The 16934-nt window shown below is 42.2% G+C and overlaps 1 protein-coding gene across 1 annotated transcript in view; it reads left to right on the forward strand.

Moving 5' to 3' along the window:
* The window catches only part of ENPP1 (ectonucleotide pyrophosphatase/phosphodiesterase 1), a 149839-nt gene that overhangs the window by 37774 nt on the left and 95131 nt on the right, over positions 1 to 16934 (forward strand). Inside the window, exons 2-3 of the mRNA XM_056566561.1 lie at positions 13219 to 13291; positions 15710 to 15826. Coding sequence (XP_056422536.1) covers positions 13219 to 13291; positions 15710 to 15826 — 190 coding nt within the window. The remainder of the gene's footprint in view (positions 1 to 13218; positions 13292 to 15709; positions 15827 to 16934) is intronic.

The raw sequence follows: 16934 nt of genomic DNA on the forward strand, positions 1-16934 counted from the left end.
GCCAACATAAAGTGCACATATTGTATTTGTGAATAAAAATAAAATTTATTGGGAATATCCATTTTCCTTACAAGTAGAGAGCTTCAAAGTTAGAAAAATGATACATTTTCTAAATTTTCATGAAATTTTGGGATTTTTCACCAAAAAAGGATGCAAGTAACGCCAAAAATTTACCACCAAAATAAAGTAGAATATGTCACGAAAAAACCAATCTCAGAATCAGAATGATAACTAAAAGCATCCCAGAGTTATTAATGTTTAAAGTGACAGTGGTCAAATGTTAAAAAAACGCTCTGGCCCTAAGGTGTAAAATGGCCTGGTCCTTAAGGGGTTAAGCGAACTGAAGCGTATTGTACTCCCCTCATATACGCAATAAGTATGTCAGGCAGAGTGGTGAAATTTCAATTACTAAATCCAAGATATCAATTTCAAAATCTTAAATTTAAAAATCATAGATTTCAATGGTCTCCTCATGCTTCAGCCAACTCCAGGCTGTGTCATTCAGCCAATATATGGTTTACTGATGCTGCTGGGCCTGGGCCTGAGAATAAAAAAAAATTGTTATAGAAGCATTAGCTACCCAAAATATTGTTTAAATTTCAAACTTCGTCTTTTTTTCTTAGGGATTGTGAAGCCCTGGGGTCTCCTCATGCTTCAGCCAACTCCAGGCTGTGCCATTCTGACACTATATGGTCTCCACCTACTGATGCCACCTCCAGGCTCTGTCATTGTGCTGACATGTGACTCCTTGTTAGATTAGGTCCTTTGTATCCACACGCCGGGACACTAAAACTTGGGAGTTAAAAGTTCCATTTCAAAATCCTCAATTTCAAAATCTTAGATTTCTATTTAAATTTCTTGTATTTCAATGGTCTCCTCATTCTTCAGCCACCTTCAGGCTGGACCATTCAGACACTATGTGGGCTCCTTATGCTTTCCCCACCTCCAGGCTGTGTCATTCAGCCAATATATCGTTTTCTGATGCTACTGGGATATTAACTCCAAATATGTTCTGCTAGCACTAGCTAACATAAATGCTTAATTGATATTTCAAGCTTGATCTTTTAATGTAAGGGGTTATGAAACCCTCTTGAGTTTTGCTGATGCCTGCTCCTCACTGCTCCTGTGTCTTTCAGGAATTACTTGGCTTACTGATGCTTCTGGGCTGGGGGCTTAAATCTTTTTATATTTAGCACGAGCTAAATACATGCTTAATAGCAATTTCAACATTCATCTTTCAATGTAAGGGGTTATGAAACCCTCTTGTGTACTGCTGATGCCTGCTCCTGGCTGTGTCTTTCAGGAACTACTTGGCTTACTGATGCTGCTGGGCTTGGGCCTTACATTTTTGGATGGTAGCACTAGCTAACATGCATCTTCAATAGAGATTTCAACATTCACCTTTTAATGTTAGGGGTTGTGAATCCCTCTTGTGTACTCGTGCTACTGCCTGCTCCTGTATGTGTCATAGCAACTACATGGTTTAGTGATGCTGCTGAGCCTAGGACATTACCTATATATGTTTATGGTAGCACTAGGTACCATACATCTTCAATTGAAATTTCAAAATTCATCTTTTATTTTGAGAGATTGTGAGGCCCTATTGTCTCCTCATCTGCCGCCAACTTCAGGCTGTGCCATTCAGACACTATATGGTCTCCTCATGCTTCAGCCAACTCCAGGCTGTGCCATTCAGGCAATATATGGTTTACTGATCTGGGCCTGCATCTGGGAATAAAAATCTTCGGTTTAAAATTCAGAATTCATTTTATAATCTTAGGGATTGTGAAGGCCTAGTGTCTACTCATGCTGCTGCTGCTAACTCCTGGCTGTGCCATTCACACTATATGGTCTCCTCATGCTGCCAAAACCTCCACGCTGTGTAATTCAGCCACTATATGGTCTCCTCATACTGATGCCAGGCTCTGTCATTGTGCCACTCTGTGGCAGAGATTCTAAAAGCGATGCCGGTAATCTGCATGTTATTCTGAATAACAGTATTTCACTACCCCAGCACACTCCATATGCGTGTTGGAACAAAGCAAAGTGTTCTACATCCCTATTGAGGCTCTCTGTAGGCCTGAAATAGCTGTTTGTAATATAGATTCACTGTGAATAAATTCGGATGGAACCAATTTTTTTTTTTAATTCAGCAAATCGGCCGAATCAAATTTTTCAAAAGTTCGTCCATCTCGATTAGCAATCAAATGGCATATAAGAGTTTTCCAAAATATAAAGCTCCTCCCCATAAAAAAGTAGAATTTTCCAAACTATTGAGATATAACCTTAAAATATAACCTTTTCTGTCTGACCACAGTGCTCTCGACTGACACCTCTGTCCATGTCAGGAACTGTCCAGAGCAGGAGCAAATCCCATAGCAAACCTATCCTGCTCAGGACAGTTTCTGACATGGAGAGAGGTGTCAGCAGAGAGCACTGTGGTCCGACAGAAAATAAATTCCAAAAGAAAAGAACTTCCTGTACATACAGCAACTGATAAGTACTGGAAGGATTAAGATTTTTAAATAGAAGTAATTTACAAATCTGTTTAACTTACTGACACCAGTTGATTTAAAAAAACAAAATGTTTTCCAATGGAGTACCCCTTTAATATAAGCCTAAGACAATATCAAAATACGACATTGCTGATTTTTAGTCACATCCCAGAAAACATGAAATAAAAAGTGATTATAAAGTAACATAACATATACACGAATGTGGTACTGATTACTTATAGTGATTCTCTTTCTACAAGTGAGAAGTGTGTGGCGGCCAAGGGGAGTTAGACAGGCTGTGGTATGGTACGTGACTTGGGGTGGTGAGATGTATCACTTTGTGACGCCAGGTTAACTACATGGTTTGAGGACAGGACAGGTTCTCCTGGGCCAGCCCCGGGATAATAAGTACACCAATGCCAGTTTTACAGACAACTGTCTTTACTGAGGTAGGAGTAGATGTTACAATCCTCTCAGTGCAGATTAGAGTAGAGGAGATGCAGAGTAACCTTTTGGGAGCCCTGTAGACTTACATTGACTTGTAGTATTTTGTAGTATTTGACTTGTAGTATTTTACTTGGGACTAATTCTGAGGCCTTCCACGCCAATTAGGATTCTGATAGTGTCCAATTTAATGCTACACCACCAGGGCATGAACCATCACTGTGTTGCCCATTGACTCGATGGGTCTTATGCTCTCAATTTGGAATTTTCAACTCCTCCTGGGCAGAGCACACTTGCAGAATGATGTGGTCGCTTGCTTAAAGATTTACTTTAGGCTTCACACTCCTGCTGTCTCTTCTCCACACTGTAGCTCACACCGAGCTCTGCACAGAACTAAATTAAAACTAAACACTCACCTGAACTGAATGCCCCCCCCCCCACTATATATATATATATATATATATATATATATATATATATATATATATAGCTAGCAACAGGAGAATACAGCAGAACACTGCTAGCACAAAGATGAAACATGAGTATATAGATAAAACATGAGTATATAGATAGAACATGAAAATCTATACAGCTGTAGTGCAATAAATGAAAATATGAAACTATGAAATTATGAGGTACTTAGCTTGCAAATTTGGCGCCAAATAGCGTGGACCGTTCCACCACGGTAAGGTGACCTCATTCTGGGACGGACCCTACACTATGAATATGCCTCTGTGTGAACAGTACAGCAGGCATTGCAAGGTCTGAAACATCCAAGGCACCTTAAATACACCTAATAGAGGTGGGTGGGGTGCAAGAGCCAACATGGAGGTAGCCACTCCCCCGCCTCCTATTGGGCAATCAGGATCACCTGGGTACTCTGCATCATGCCTCCTTACTGATATCCTGTACATTTCTTAAAGGTACAGTGCAAAACAATATAAATAAGCAGGCAAAGATTACAATGAATATTAAATCATAACCTGAGTGGCAGGGCCTAGTGCAGGCACCTGATGCAATGGTCATGTCATGGTTACTGTTTATTATTTTTACGTTTCACAAATTGTAAGTAGAAAGTACTCTTCCTGACATCATAGGGATGGGAGCTAAAACAGTGAAAGAGCACATTCCTAGATGTGTTCTTTCTGAATCCAACTGTATCCAATTTCCTTTGTTCAATCACACAGTCAAGTTTTCTGTCGCCAAACACACAGGAAAATTTCATATTGATATAATTTTATATCATTTAGATACATTTCAAACTCATTGAATGTGTTCTCATAGCCTTTCAAAACCACCAGTATATTGTCTGCAAATCTTAGAAGCTATTTGATATACCTGGTAAATGGGTAACCTTCATTCAAAGATGGCCAGAAACAAGTTGACATGGGTACGGGGGGGGGGGGGGGGGGGGGAGACTGGCGTCCCCGCAGCCATCCCAGCCACCTTCCTGTACTGCAACCCTAGGTCGCCAAATTTGAAAGGTGTTTGTGTCAAAATTTAATCAAGGTCACACACAAAGGTGTTGAAGTCGGCCAACTTTTCAGTGCACTGTCGAATTTTCCAGATTGCCTGTACTCCCACATCCCTACAGGAGAGTTGATTTACTAGGCTCTACATAAATATTGCATGCGTCACTATTGGGTGGTTAAACAGGTTTCTACTGATATGTTGAGTACCGCAGAACAATAGATGTAGGGGATGCAAGTATTATTACCAAAACGGTATATTTAGAGTACTTGACACCAAACTAAACTTAGTGTTCCTTATGTAAATATAACTTTACCATTTACTTGTTGTTAAAATTTTCAACCTTTTTTTAATGTTTTTAATGTAACTGAAAAAAAACGGTCACTAGGTGGCTCTGTTCTATTCCCTGAAGTCAAACAGTTTTTTCTTCTCCCAACCTGGCAGGAGACCAAACTCAGGAAGTGTGTGTGGGGCATGGCAAGGCACAGCTCTCGCAGGCTTCAGTGACGTTGCACCTGCTGGAAAACACCCACTTTCTCCTGCCGGGAAAGATATGATACACAGCTTTTTAGTGTTCGGAAACTTTTTGAAGGGCAGGAGGGGTGTTAAGAGTAGTTGGGGAATACAGTCTGAGTTAGTTTACAAAATATGGTTTGATGACAGGTACTCTTTAATGTTTGAACCTTTTCTCTTGTCAGAGATAAGTTTGAGAAATAACTATCGTATTTATCGGTATCGCACTTTTTAGGCTAAAATTTTTAGCCTAAAGTCTATGTGCGTGTTATACGCCGATACACCCCCAGGAAAGGCAGGGGGAGAGAGGCGGTTGCTGCCCACTTCTCTCCCCCTGCCTTTCCTGGGGTCTAGAGCGCTGCTGCCGGCCCTTCTCTCCCCCTGGCTATCGGCGCCGCTGCCCGTTCTGTCCCCCTGACTATCGGTGCTGGCGCCCCATTGTCGGCGCCGATAGCCAGGGGGAGAGAAGCGGCGCCGACAGCCAGGGGGAGAGAAAGGGCAGCGGCACCCATTGCCGGCGCCGCTGCCCCGTTGCCTCCCCCCCATCCCCGGTGGCATAATTACCTGGGTCGGGTCCGCGCTGCTGCAGGCCTCCGGCGTCGTTGCTATGCGCTGCACGGCACAGCACATGTAGTCAGTGCGCCGCGCCGTGCATAGCAATGACGCAGGGAACGCGCGCCGGAGGCCTGCAGCAGCGCGGACCCGACCCAGGTAATTATGCCACCGGGGATGGGGGGAGGCAACCGGGCAGCGGCGCCGGCAATGGGTGCCGCTGCCCCTTCTCTCCCCCTGGCTGTCGGCGCCGCTTCTCTCCCCCTGGCTATCGGCGTCGGCACCAATAGTCAGGGGGACAGAACGGGCAGCGGCGCCGATAGCCAGGGGGAGAGAAGGGCCGGCAGCAGGGCTCTAGACCCCAGGAAAGGCAGGGGGAGAGAAGCGGGCAGCGACGGCCTCTCTCCCCCTGCCTTTCCTGGGGGTGTATCGGGGTATAACGCACCCTCATTTTACCATGGATATTTGGGTAAAAAACTTTTTTTACCCAAATATCCTTGGTAAAATGAGCATGCGTGTTATAGGCCGGTGCGTGGTAAATACGGTAGTTAAATGTCTCCTCACATATAGAAATCATCCCCAGCCCGTGCAGTGTAATGTCTCCTCACATATAGAAATCATCCCCAGCCCCTGCAGTGTAATATGTCTCCTCACATATAGAAATCATCCCCAGCCCCTGCAGTGTAATATGTCTCCTCACATATAGAAATCATCCCCAGCCCGTGCAGTGCAGTATGTCTCCTCACATATAGAAATCATCCCCAGCCCGTGCAGTGTAATATGTCTCCTCACATATAGAAATCATCCCCAGCCCCTGCAGTGTAATATGTCTCCTCACATATAGAAATCATCCCCAGCCCCTGCAGTGTAATATGTCTCCTCACATATAGAAATCATCCCCAGCCCCTGCAGTGTAATATGTCTCCTCACATATAGAAATCATCCCCAGCCCCTGCAGTGCAGTATGTCTCCTCACATATAGAAATCATCCCCAGCCCCTGCAGTGCAGTATGTCTCCTCACACACATTGAAATCATTATGGAGGTGAGAAGCTGTGGACGTCCTGTCCTGTCCTGTCTCTCTCCCCCCCCCTCTCAGTGCTTTCCCCGTGCAAACTTGAAACCTCCCCATGATAAATTAGGTCCTGTGTAAACAGAGCAGGGGAGGGGTGGAGCTGTGTACGTCCTCATTCAGGCTCAAGCAGGAGTGCTCTGTGATTGGTCCAATATGTGAGTGCTGTGATTGGTGAGCAATAAGAAGGGCAGAGATTTAGCACAGTAGGGCGTGATATGGGCAGGCTTTGGGGGTATACATTATGTTACAGACTTGAGAGGAAGTAATTTTTTTCAGAGTGAAGAGGATGATGGGAGCTCAGGCTCCATAACCAGGAAATGCTGCTATTTTCACAGTGGCATAGCATACAAATGGGATGGGCAGACATATAATGAAAAGTGCGGTGGCATCATGGAGTCAAGGTCTAACCTGTGGCCGGTACTTATTTTCAGATTTTTCACTATTGGATATCTCCTTTAAGGATGCAGGGCGTACCTGTTCGTCCTGCTCCCGTGATATAACGTGGGGTCAATCTGTGACCCCGCGTCATATCGGATGACGCGCACTATTAACCCTTTAGACACGGCAATCAAAGTTGATCGCCACATCTAAAATGTAAAACAAAGCATTCCCTGCAGCTCAGTCGGGCTGATCGGGTCCCGATCAGCTAGGAGGCAAGTGGAGGGTCCCTTACCTGTCTACGGCGCGTCCGATCGGTGATTGATTGCTCAGAGCCTGAGATTCATGCTTGAACAATCGACCGCCGATAACACTGATCAATGCAATGCTATGGCATAGTATTGATCATTGCTGGCAATCAATGTACTGCATGTTATAATCCCCTATGGGGGCTATAACATGTGGTGCCAGGGTGATGCAATGGTGTAGCCAAGATTGGTGGTATTAACCCTGTGGGGTTAGGTGTTATTAACCCCTGATTAGTCGTGACGCCAGAATGTGGTTGTTTTCTGTATAAGGCCCTGCCGACAACCAACCCAGAAACGGCAGGCAATAATGGAATGTCCACAGCAGGAATTGTGCTATAACTGGAACTTTTACTTAAACTTCTTATGAAACAGTCTTTACAGGTATGCAGTTTCTCTAGAGGCAACCAGGATGCAGGATACCTCACAGGCTTGCTGGGACTTGTAGCATTGAGATGATTTATGCAGGCCACTGTGCTACTAATATAATCCTTGCGTTTAGTAGTCACTAGAATTGTAGATAGAGCTTGATATCTCACGTTTTGAAGTGGCTGCAGCTTCTTTAGGCTTTGGCCTAGATGAGATGAATTTAGATAGTACAGGTATTGTGTTTGGCTGAAATCCAGGAGATAAGAGAGAATTTAGAGACTACAGCCCCTTATATACTAAAGAGGCTGGACTAAAGCCCATTGTTTGCAAAGCATGTGGTTCCTGTACCCAGGGAACTCTGGGTACATCACATTACAGTAGATCACATGACCCAGGAAGGTCCTATACATTTGAACAACTTCATATACAATGAACAACATGTGTAATACATTTACAATGCATTAACAGAAGGTGAGCAAGGGGCAATCCCTGCAGGAGAGCCCTATGGATTGCAGGGACTCTTCCTGAGGGGACTTAGATATGATACAGGACCATGTCCTGTACCGGGACACCACAATTACAAAAAAAATATAAAAAAATTGTTAATAAATGTGATTTAACACCTTCCCCAATAAAAGTTTGAATCACCCCCCTTTTCCTATTTAAAAAAAATGTAAATAAAAATAAATGTAAACATATATGCTATCGCCGTGTGCGCCATGTCCGAACTATGAAAATATATAATTAATTAAACTACTTGGTCAATGTCGTACACGTAAAAAGAAATTCAAAATCCAAAATAGCGTATTTTTGGTCACTTTTTATACCATAAAAAATTGAATAGAAAGGGATAAAATCTGATCAAAATAAAAATGGTACCGATAAAATAAGAGAGCAAAAATGAGCCCTCATACATCCCCGTATGCAGAAAAATAAAAAAGTTGTAGGGGTCAGAAGAGGACACTTTTAAACTTATTCATTTTTGTGCATATAGTTTATCCAGAAGTAAGACAAAATTAAACCTATATAAGTAGGGTATCATTTTAATTGTATGGACCTACAGAATAAATATAAGGTGTCATTTTTACTGAAAAATTTACTGTGTAGAAACGGAAGCCCCCAAAAGATACAAAATGGCATTTTTTTTCTTCAATTTTGTCGCACATTGATTTTTTTTTTTGTTTCGCCGTAGATTTTTGGGTAAAATGACTGATGTCCTTACAAAGTAGAATTGGTGGTGCAAAAACATAAGCAATAATGGATTTTTAGGTGGAAAATTTAAACGGTTATGATTTTTAAAAGGTAAGTAGGAAAAATCTAAAATGCAAAAAAAAAGAATCCTTAAGGGGTTAAACTCTTTGAGGCTATGTGCACATGCCAGAATTTCTGTGTGGAATCTGCATTAGGAGTCTGCTGCCCTAGGCACACGGTGAAAATTCCAACTCCGGTGTATGCAGAAAGAATGGACATGTCCATTCTTTCTGTGGACTCCGCACAGAAATGCATTTCCGTCTATGGAGACGACGCATTCCCGTGCGGATTTGCCAGCACCTACAGTCTCACTATGACCACTTCTGGCATGGAGTTCCATAGTCCCACTGCTCTCACAGTAAAGAATGTGCTGGTGTAGAAACCTTCTTTCCTCTAGACGTAGAGGATGCCCCCTTGTTATAGATACAGTCCTGGGTATAAATAGATCATGGGAGAGATCTCTGTACTGTCCCCTGATATATTTATACATAGTTATTAGGTCACCTCCAAGCTGTTTTTTTTTCTAAACTAAATAACCCTAATTCTGATCATCTTTCTAGGTACTGTAGTCCTCCCATTCCCCATATTACTCTAGTTGCCTATTTACATGGATAATGGTGAGCAATGGATGAGATCATAAGTAATTTAATAAGGTAAAGATTTGATAGGGCTTTAAATTGCGGGATAAAACGGGATTGTTGGGTCAGTGGGAATTTATTGCTGTGTCAGATAAGTGTTTTTTGTTATTTCTAAAAACTGTTGACATGTCGTGTATTTCCCGCCACAGCGATCAATGCAGGAGACAAACTCCATAGACTGTGGCCTGTCTCGATAGAGCACTGACTTGGGGAGTGAACTTCACCCAGATATATCCTACTGTCCATGCAGGCCCGTCGCTACAGGACAGCCATACCAAGCAATTGCTTGGGGCCCCGAGCTGGCTGGGGGGCCCCAAGCAGAGTCGGTGCTTGCCCGTCCTGTAGCAACTGGCAATTCCCCCCATCACTATTAACGACATCCCTGTGTCCTGAAAGATGTTTTCGGGACACAGGGATGCCCCCTTTAACTCTCTGCGGCCCCGCGTTAAGTTTAAAAACGCAGGGGCTGCTGGGAGAGAGCACACGCCGGGATGTCACTGGCGTCCCGTGCATGCGCCCATAGCAAAGGAGGCGCAGAAGACCGGAGCATCGAGGAGGAGGAAGACGTGCGCTGGCCAGCTTGGTAAGTGACCAGCGGGACGTCATCTTCAGTGTTCCGTTCACCACTTCTCCGCTCCCGGGAACTAATGCTATGACCGGAGGAGTGGTGGTCGGAGCACTGAAGTGGGGCAGTACACAGGCATACAGCCTCCAGCCATACACTGTATATAGCTGGAGGCGGTATGTCTGTGGGGAACACTGCCTGCCTAATGTGGGGGAACTCTGCCACCCTAATGTGGGGGAACACTGCCACCCTAATGTGGGGGGAACTCTGCTGCACCTACTGTGGGGGGAACTCTGCTGCACCTAATGTGGGGGGAACTCTGCTGCACCTAATGTGAGGGAACACTGCCTACCTAATGTGGGGAGAACTGTGCTGCACCTAACGTGGGGGCCTCGTATCAACGTTCGCTCACGTCACTTTCACAGAATTCAAGGGCCGGCGTTACTACATCCTGATGCCAACCCTAGAGTGTGACGTGCGTAAACATCAAAGGGGGGGAGGGGTTCCTCCATGTCCATTTTGCTTGGAGCCCCCAAATTCCTTCAAACGGCCCTGTGTCCATGGAGGTCTCAGCACTAAGACCCTAACTGATGTGAAACATGTCAAATGTTTTTCTAAATGACACTAATGCTTTAAATTCTAAAAGGAGGAGTTGCTGAATAGGAGGAGATGGTGAGTTTGATTTTACCCATTATGGAGAAATTGATCAAGGGATTTATCCCAGAGACAGTTTAAAATGGTACACTTTTTTTTTTTTTTAAACTTGTGCCAGAGAGTTGAACAGATTTGTAAATTACTTCTGTTAAAAATCTTAATCCATCCAGTACTTATCAGCTGCTGTATGTACAGGAAGCTCTTTTCTTTTGGAATTTCTTTTCTGTCGGACCACAGTGCTCTCTGCTGACACCTCTCTCCTTGTCAGGAACTGTCCAGAGCAGGATAGGTTTGCTTTCCTACTCTGGACAGTTCCTAAAATGGACAAAGGTGTCAGCAGAGAGCACTTGTGGTCAGACAGAAAGGAAGTTAAAGTAGAAAAGAACTTCCTCTGTAGTATACATCAGCTGATAAGTACTGGAAGGGTTTTAAATAGAAGTAATTTACAAATTTGTTTACATTTTTGGCACCAGTTGATTTAAAAAAAAAATTTTCCAGTGAAGTACCCCTTTAAAGAAAGGTGATCTATTTACAGGAACTATTAAGGGAGTTATTCATGTGAAATTGAAACTATGCACTTTTGGCAGACCATATATAGCAAAGTATCAGATATTTCATATCCAACCTTCATACCTTGGTTAACCCCTTAAGGACTCAGGGTTTCTCAGTTTTTGCACTTTCGTTTTTTCCTCCTTACCTTTTATCATAACCCTTTCAAATCATAACCCTTTCAATTTTCCACCTAAAAATCCATATTATGGCTTATTTTTTGCGTTGCCAATTCTACTTTGCAGTTAGTCATTTTACCCAAAAATGCACGGCTAAACGGGAAAAATAATCATTGTGCGACAAAATCGAAGAAAAAACGCCATTTTGTAATTTTGGGGGCTTCCGTTTCTACGCAGTGCATATTTCTGTAAAAATGACACCTTATCTTTATTCTGTAGGTCCATACGGTTAAAATGATACCCTACTTATATAGGTTTGATTTTGTCGCACTTCTGGAAAAAATCATAACTACATGCAGGAAAATTTATACGTTTAAAAATGTCAACTTCTGACCCCTATAACTTTTTTATTTTTCCACATACAGGGTGGTATGAGGACTCAATTTTTGCGCCGTGATCTGAAGATTTTATCGGTATGATTTTTGTTTTGATCTGACTTTTTGATCACTTTTTATTCATTTTTTAATGGTATAAAAAGTGACCAAAAAAGCGCTTTTTTTGACTTTGAATTTTTTTTGCAGGTACGCCATTGACCGTGCGGTTTAATTAACGATATATTTTTATAGTTCGGACATTAACGCATGCGGCGATACTTAATATGTTTATTTTTATTTTTTTTACACTGTTTTATTTTTTTTTTATGGGAAAAGGGGGGTGATTCAAACTTTTATTAGGGAAGGGGTTAAATGACCTTTATTAAAATTTTTTTTTACTTTTTTTTTTGCAGTAACACTGCACACACTGATCTCTCATCCTGATCACAGGCGTGTATTAACACGCCTGTGATCAGTGTTATCGGCGCTTGACTGCTCCTGCCTGGATCTCAGGCACGGAGCAGTCATTCGCCGATCGGACACTGAGGAGGCAGGTAGGGGCCCTCCCGGTGTCCTGCAAGCTGTTCGGGATGCCGCGATTTCACCGCGGCGGTCCCGAACAGCCCGACTGAGAAGCCGGGTCATTTTCACTTTCACTTCAGAAGCCGCGGTCAGCTTTGACCGCCACTTCTAAAGGGTTAATACCGCACATCACCGCGATCGGCGATGTGTGGTATTAGCCGCGGGTCCCGGCCGTCGATGAGCGCCAGGACTGACGCGATATGATGCGGGATCGCGGCGCGATCCCGCTTCATATCGCGGGAGCCGGCGCAGGACGTAAATATACGTCCTGCGTCGTTAAGGGGTTAAAATCCAATGCAATGCTATTCCCATCATTTCTTTTTTGTCAGCAAAGAGCACTGTGGTCAGACAGAAAATAAATTCAAAAAGAATAGAATTTCTTCTGTAGCATACAATAGCTGATAAGTACTGGAAGGATTACGTTTTACAAATAGAAGTAATATACATATGTTTTAACTTTCTGGCCCCAGTGGGAAAAAAAATGTTTTCCACCAGAGTACCCCTTTAAATTTTTCAAACTAGACACAGGGATTAGTGGATCTATGGTCTCAAATTCACAAAAAGTCTTTAACTATAGTAGTATTTTATGGTGGATGGATAGATACATGCCTATAACTATAAAAAGGTGAAAGAAAGGATGGGGGAATAGGAACCCATGAATCAGGACATAACTTCCATTTCTTTCAGAAACTTTATTTTTATTTTTATTTTTTTATCCTATTCAGACGACAAAGTGTATAATGAATAGAAGCTTTTTAGTTAATGTTCATACGTTTGCAGGTAACTGGTGGCATAAAAGCAGCTTGTATTTGATTGGTGCTTATGTGAAGTGCTAGCTTAGTGTTATGTTACAAACTACATAAAGTCCTTTTGTTTCTCTCACTAGGTAATCTGTGTTTGCATATTAACCGTTATCCTTGGGTGCATATTTGGACTTAAGCCAAGCTGTTCTAGAGAAGGTAAAAGTATACGCACAAAGAATGCTAACATTCTATTTCGCATGAAGAATACGAACAGGAAATACATATGTTATTAAAATATTATTGGGAAAATTGTAGGGGAGATTTATTAAAATTGTGCAAGTGCCGCTCTGGCCTCTGCCTTAGGCTGAGTCCATGCTGTATTAAAGGGATTCTGTCCGCCATAATTGTAGCTAAGACCGGCAGACAATGGCTCCTCTAAGCTGTGTGCTCTCGAAATAAGAGCTGAAACCTCATTCTAATGATATTATGATCCCAGTAATAAATATACCTGTCTGCAGGGTGTGGAATTGTTCTCTATCCTTTCCTAATCACATAGCTTAGAGGGAGCAGTGACTGCAGGCACCAATGGGTAGGATGAAATCAACCTTTCCTGGAACTGATGGTAGTTGCCATACTTAGAAAATCCCCTTTTTTATTTCTCAGCCACGTGTCGAGGAGTCAGGGCAAAGCTGCTCAAGTGCTATAGCCTGGCAAGCCTTCTGGCACCCCCCACCTCCATGTCCCTCTTTGATTGATGCACAGGGATCTGTATGTCAAGCACGGAGGGGCTGAAAGATTAGGAGATGAGGAAAAGTGAAGAAGCATGCCAGGCTGTGGCATTTAAGCAGCTTGGCCTGGTTTTCTATTTTGAGAAATAAAAAAGGCGAATTTATAAGTGTCCCATTATGAGACCACTGCAAGGTGTGTGCACACACCTGCACCATTCAACTGCTGCATGAGGACGCCAGGTATATAAAGTCTGCACTGCCTTATCCCGCTGCCCGGACACTGCCAATAAGCCGCACGCAGAGCCGCGCTACCCTGCAACTGAACCTGCCAGATTCTTCTCGCAAGTCAAGCAGACACCCCACTTGCAATGGCATCCTCAATGCGAGTTGATTTGAATCGGAAACCACAGGTAACAATTACCCATAGGCCGGGAGCAGCCCGTGCCAACCTGTGAAACCATCTATTGCATAGAAGGTACTTACCCTTTATTACACATCTTCGGAATTGAACTTGATACTTATCTATATGTGCTAATCACGGAGCCTCCAGGCAGTTAAAACTTTCTAGACACTTTCTATTGGTGAGAACCAACAATCACGTTACTATTACTCTATCAACTCCAATGTGATTAACTACTCCAAGGTATTATTTTACAATCCAGCAAAGGGGCATGTCATTCTTTTACCCTAACACTATATTGTTTTTATGTATAGTATTTCATTTAATATATTGCTTCCATAATCTATATCTTATACATAACTGGTTCTGCAGCAAGGGCCCTGCTCAGACACCAGTTTTTTATTGCATATTTATCCAATAAAGCATCTCTTCACATTTATTCCCATTACTACATCTACCAACTGCTAACTGTACCTTGAGGTCTGATTCATCTATTTTTTTTATTACTATCTATTCAGCACTAAAGGTAAAGTGCAACTCAGTACCTCGGTCCAGTTATCATTCCCTTTTTAGTGTGTAGCCTCCCACTTTATATATACCACATTTTGCTTAATACCCTAATTTCTTACCATACCCTAACTATCAGGTGATTTTAGTACTTACCTGCCAGACAATAATGGATATGTTTAGGAAGGATCCATGCTAAATCCATACTGTATTGTATAACACGGCTGGTTTCTTTTTGTAATATGGCTATATCCTCTTTGAGTTTCCATCCTCCAATAACAAGTCCCCAGGATCCCTTGTTTGTAAGTGTGAGGTCACTTTTCTCCCTCCCACACATTGGCCACCCCACCCATTGCAGTACAGCTGCAGCCCTGTGGAGAATGATTTCCACCCCCCAGACAGTCGCTCCACCCATTGAAGCAAGCAGGCTTCCTTTGAACAGCTGACCAGTGATGTAATGTCTCGGGCCGCACTGCAACCTGGGAAAACCTGAAACAGTAATTTTGTTGTTAACATATGCTGTTAAAAAAAACAACAACAAAAACATCGGGGCAAAGATCACATAAGAATTGTAAGTGCAGCAATCAAACATAGGTACAGACACTATATTTTGAACTTGAAGCATGAATATAGCCTTCCTACCAACTCCGGCCTGTGTGTGACAAGTGGAGATGGCTTGGAAACTATCAGTTGTGTAAACAGTGTAGTCTTGTGAGCTACGCTGTTAAGGAAACTAGCATATATTCCCTTTTCAATATGAACTTATGGATTTCTATTTTCTAGAGGCAGTGGAGAGTTCTGATTTTCGTTTTTATAGCCTTTCTTTTTTACTTATTGGCTGGATCCACTTCTGGCTTTGGCTCAAAAAACGGCCATGTTTTTCTAAAGTTTTTTTTAATTAAGATTACTTGTAAGGAAAGCTATTGTGTTTTGTTTTTATTTTAATAAACTTTTTTCATGGTTCCCTAACCAGTTGAATTACTTCAATTTTAATTACAGTGAACAGCTGCAAAAATCGATGCTTTGAGCGTAAGTTTGGGAGCTGCCGCTGTGATACAGCCTGTGTTGCACTTGGAAACTGCTGTTTTGATTATGAGGATATATGTTTACAACCAGGTAAAAAAAAAAAAAAAAAGTAAAAATGCCATATTTATTGCTCAAAATATTTCATGTGGTAAAAAGAATTTTGATATACTGCTGTCTTGATGTAGGGAAAAGGGTTTTTGCTTTTCACCTCATACATATATGTTACAATACTTAATAGCAAAACAAAAAAGAAATGATGGGAATAGCATTGCATTGGATTTTAACCAAGGTATGAAGGTTGGATATGAAATAGCTGATACTTTGCTATATCTGGTCTGCCAAAAGTGCATAGTTTTAATTTCACATGGATAACTCCCTTAATAGTTCCTGAAACAGATCACCTTTCTTTAAATGGGTACTCCACTGGAAAACATTATTATTATTATTTTTTTTAAATCAACTGGTGCCGAAAATGTAAACAAATTTGTAAATAACTTCTATTTAAAAATCTTAACCCTTCCAGTACTTATTAGCTGATGTATACTACAGAGGAAGTTCTTTTCTTCTTGAACTTCCTTTCTGTCTGACCACAGTGCTCTCTGCTGACACATCTGTCCATTTTAGGAACTGTCCAGAGTAGGAGTAAATCCCCATAGCAAACCTATCATGCTGTGCACAGTTCCTGACATGGACAGAGGTGTCAGCAAAGAGCACTTGTGGTCAGACAGAAAGGAAGTTCAAAAAGAAAAGAACTTCCTCTGTAGTATACAGCAGCTGATAAGTACTGGAAGGATTAAGATTTTTAAATAGAAGTAATTTACAAATCTGTTTAACTTTCTGGCATCAGCTGATTACATTTTTTTTTCCAATGGAGTACCCCTTTAACATAGACATTCAGGTCTGCAAAAGGAGTGCTAAGCCCCGGACACTCTCATTAGACACACAATAAATGTGTGGTTCACCACAAAAATCCAGTAATAAAAATTTACCATGTATGGAAACAGACACATGATAGACATAGACTTTTGTCATCAAGAACCCTATAAAACCATAGAGCCACCTGAGCTAAAACCAGAGTAGCAACTGGTACAGCTATGCTGGGCTACCACACATTCATTATGAAATGTATGCTTACTTGACGGGCACATTTTTGTACCACTTTAAAATAAAAACTGCAGTTTTTGGCTCTGTTTCCACA

This window comes from Hyla sarda, chromosome 3 (assembly GCF_029499605.1).
Source record: "Hyla sarda isolate aHylSar1 chromosome 3, aHylSar1.hap1, whole genome shotgun sequence".
Lineage (NCBI taxonomy): Eukaryota > Metazoa > Chordata > Amphibia > Anura > Hylidae > Hyla > Hyla sarda.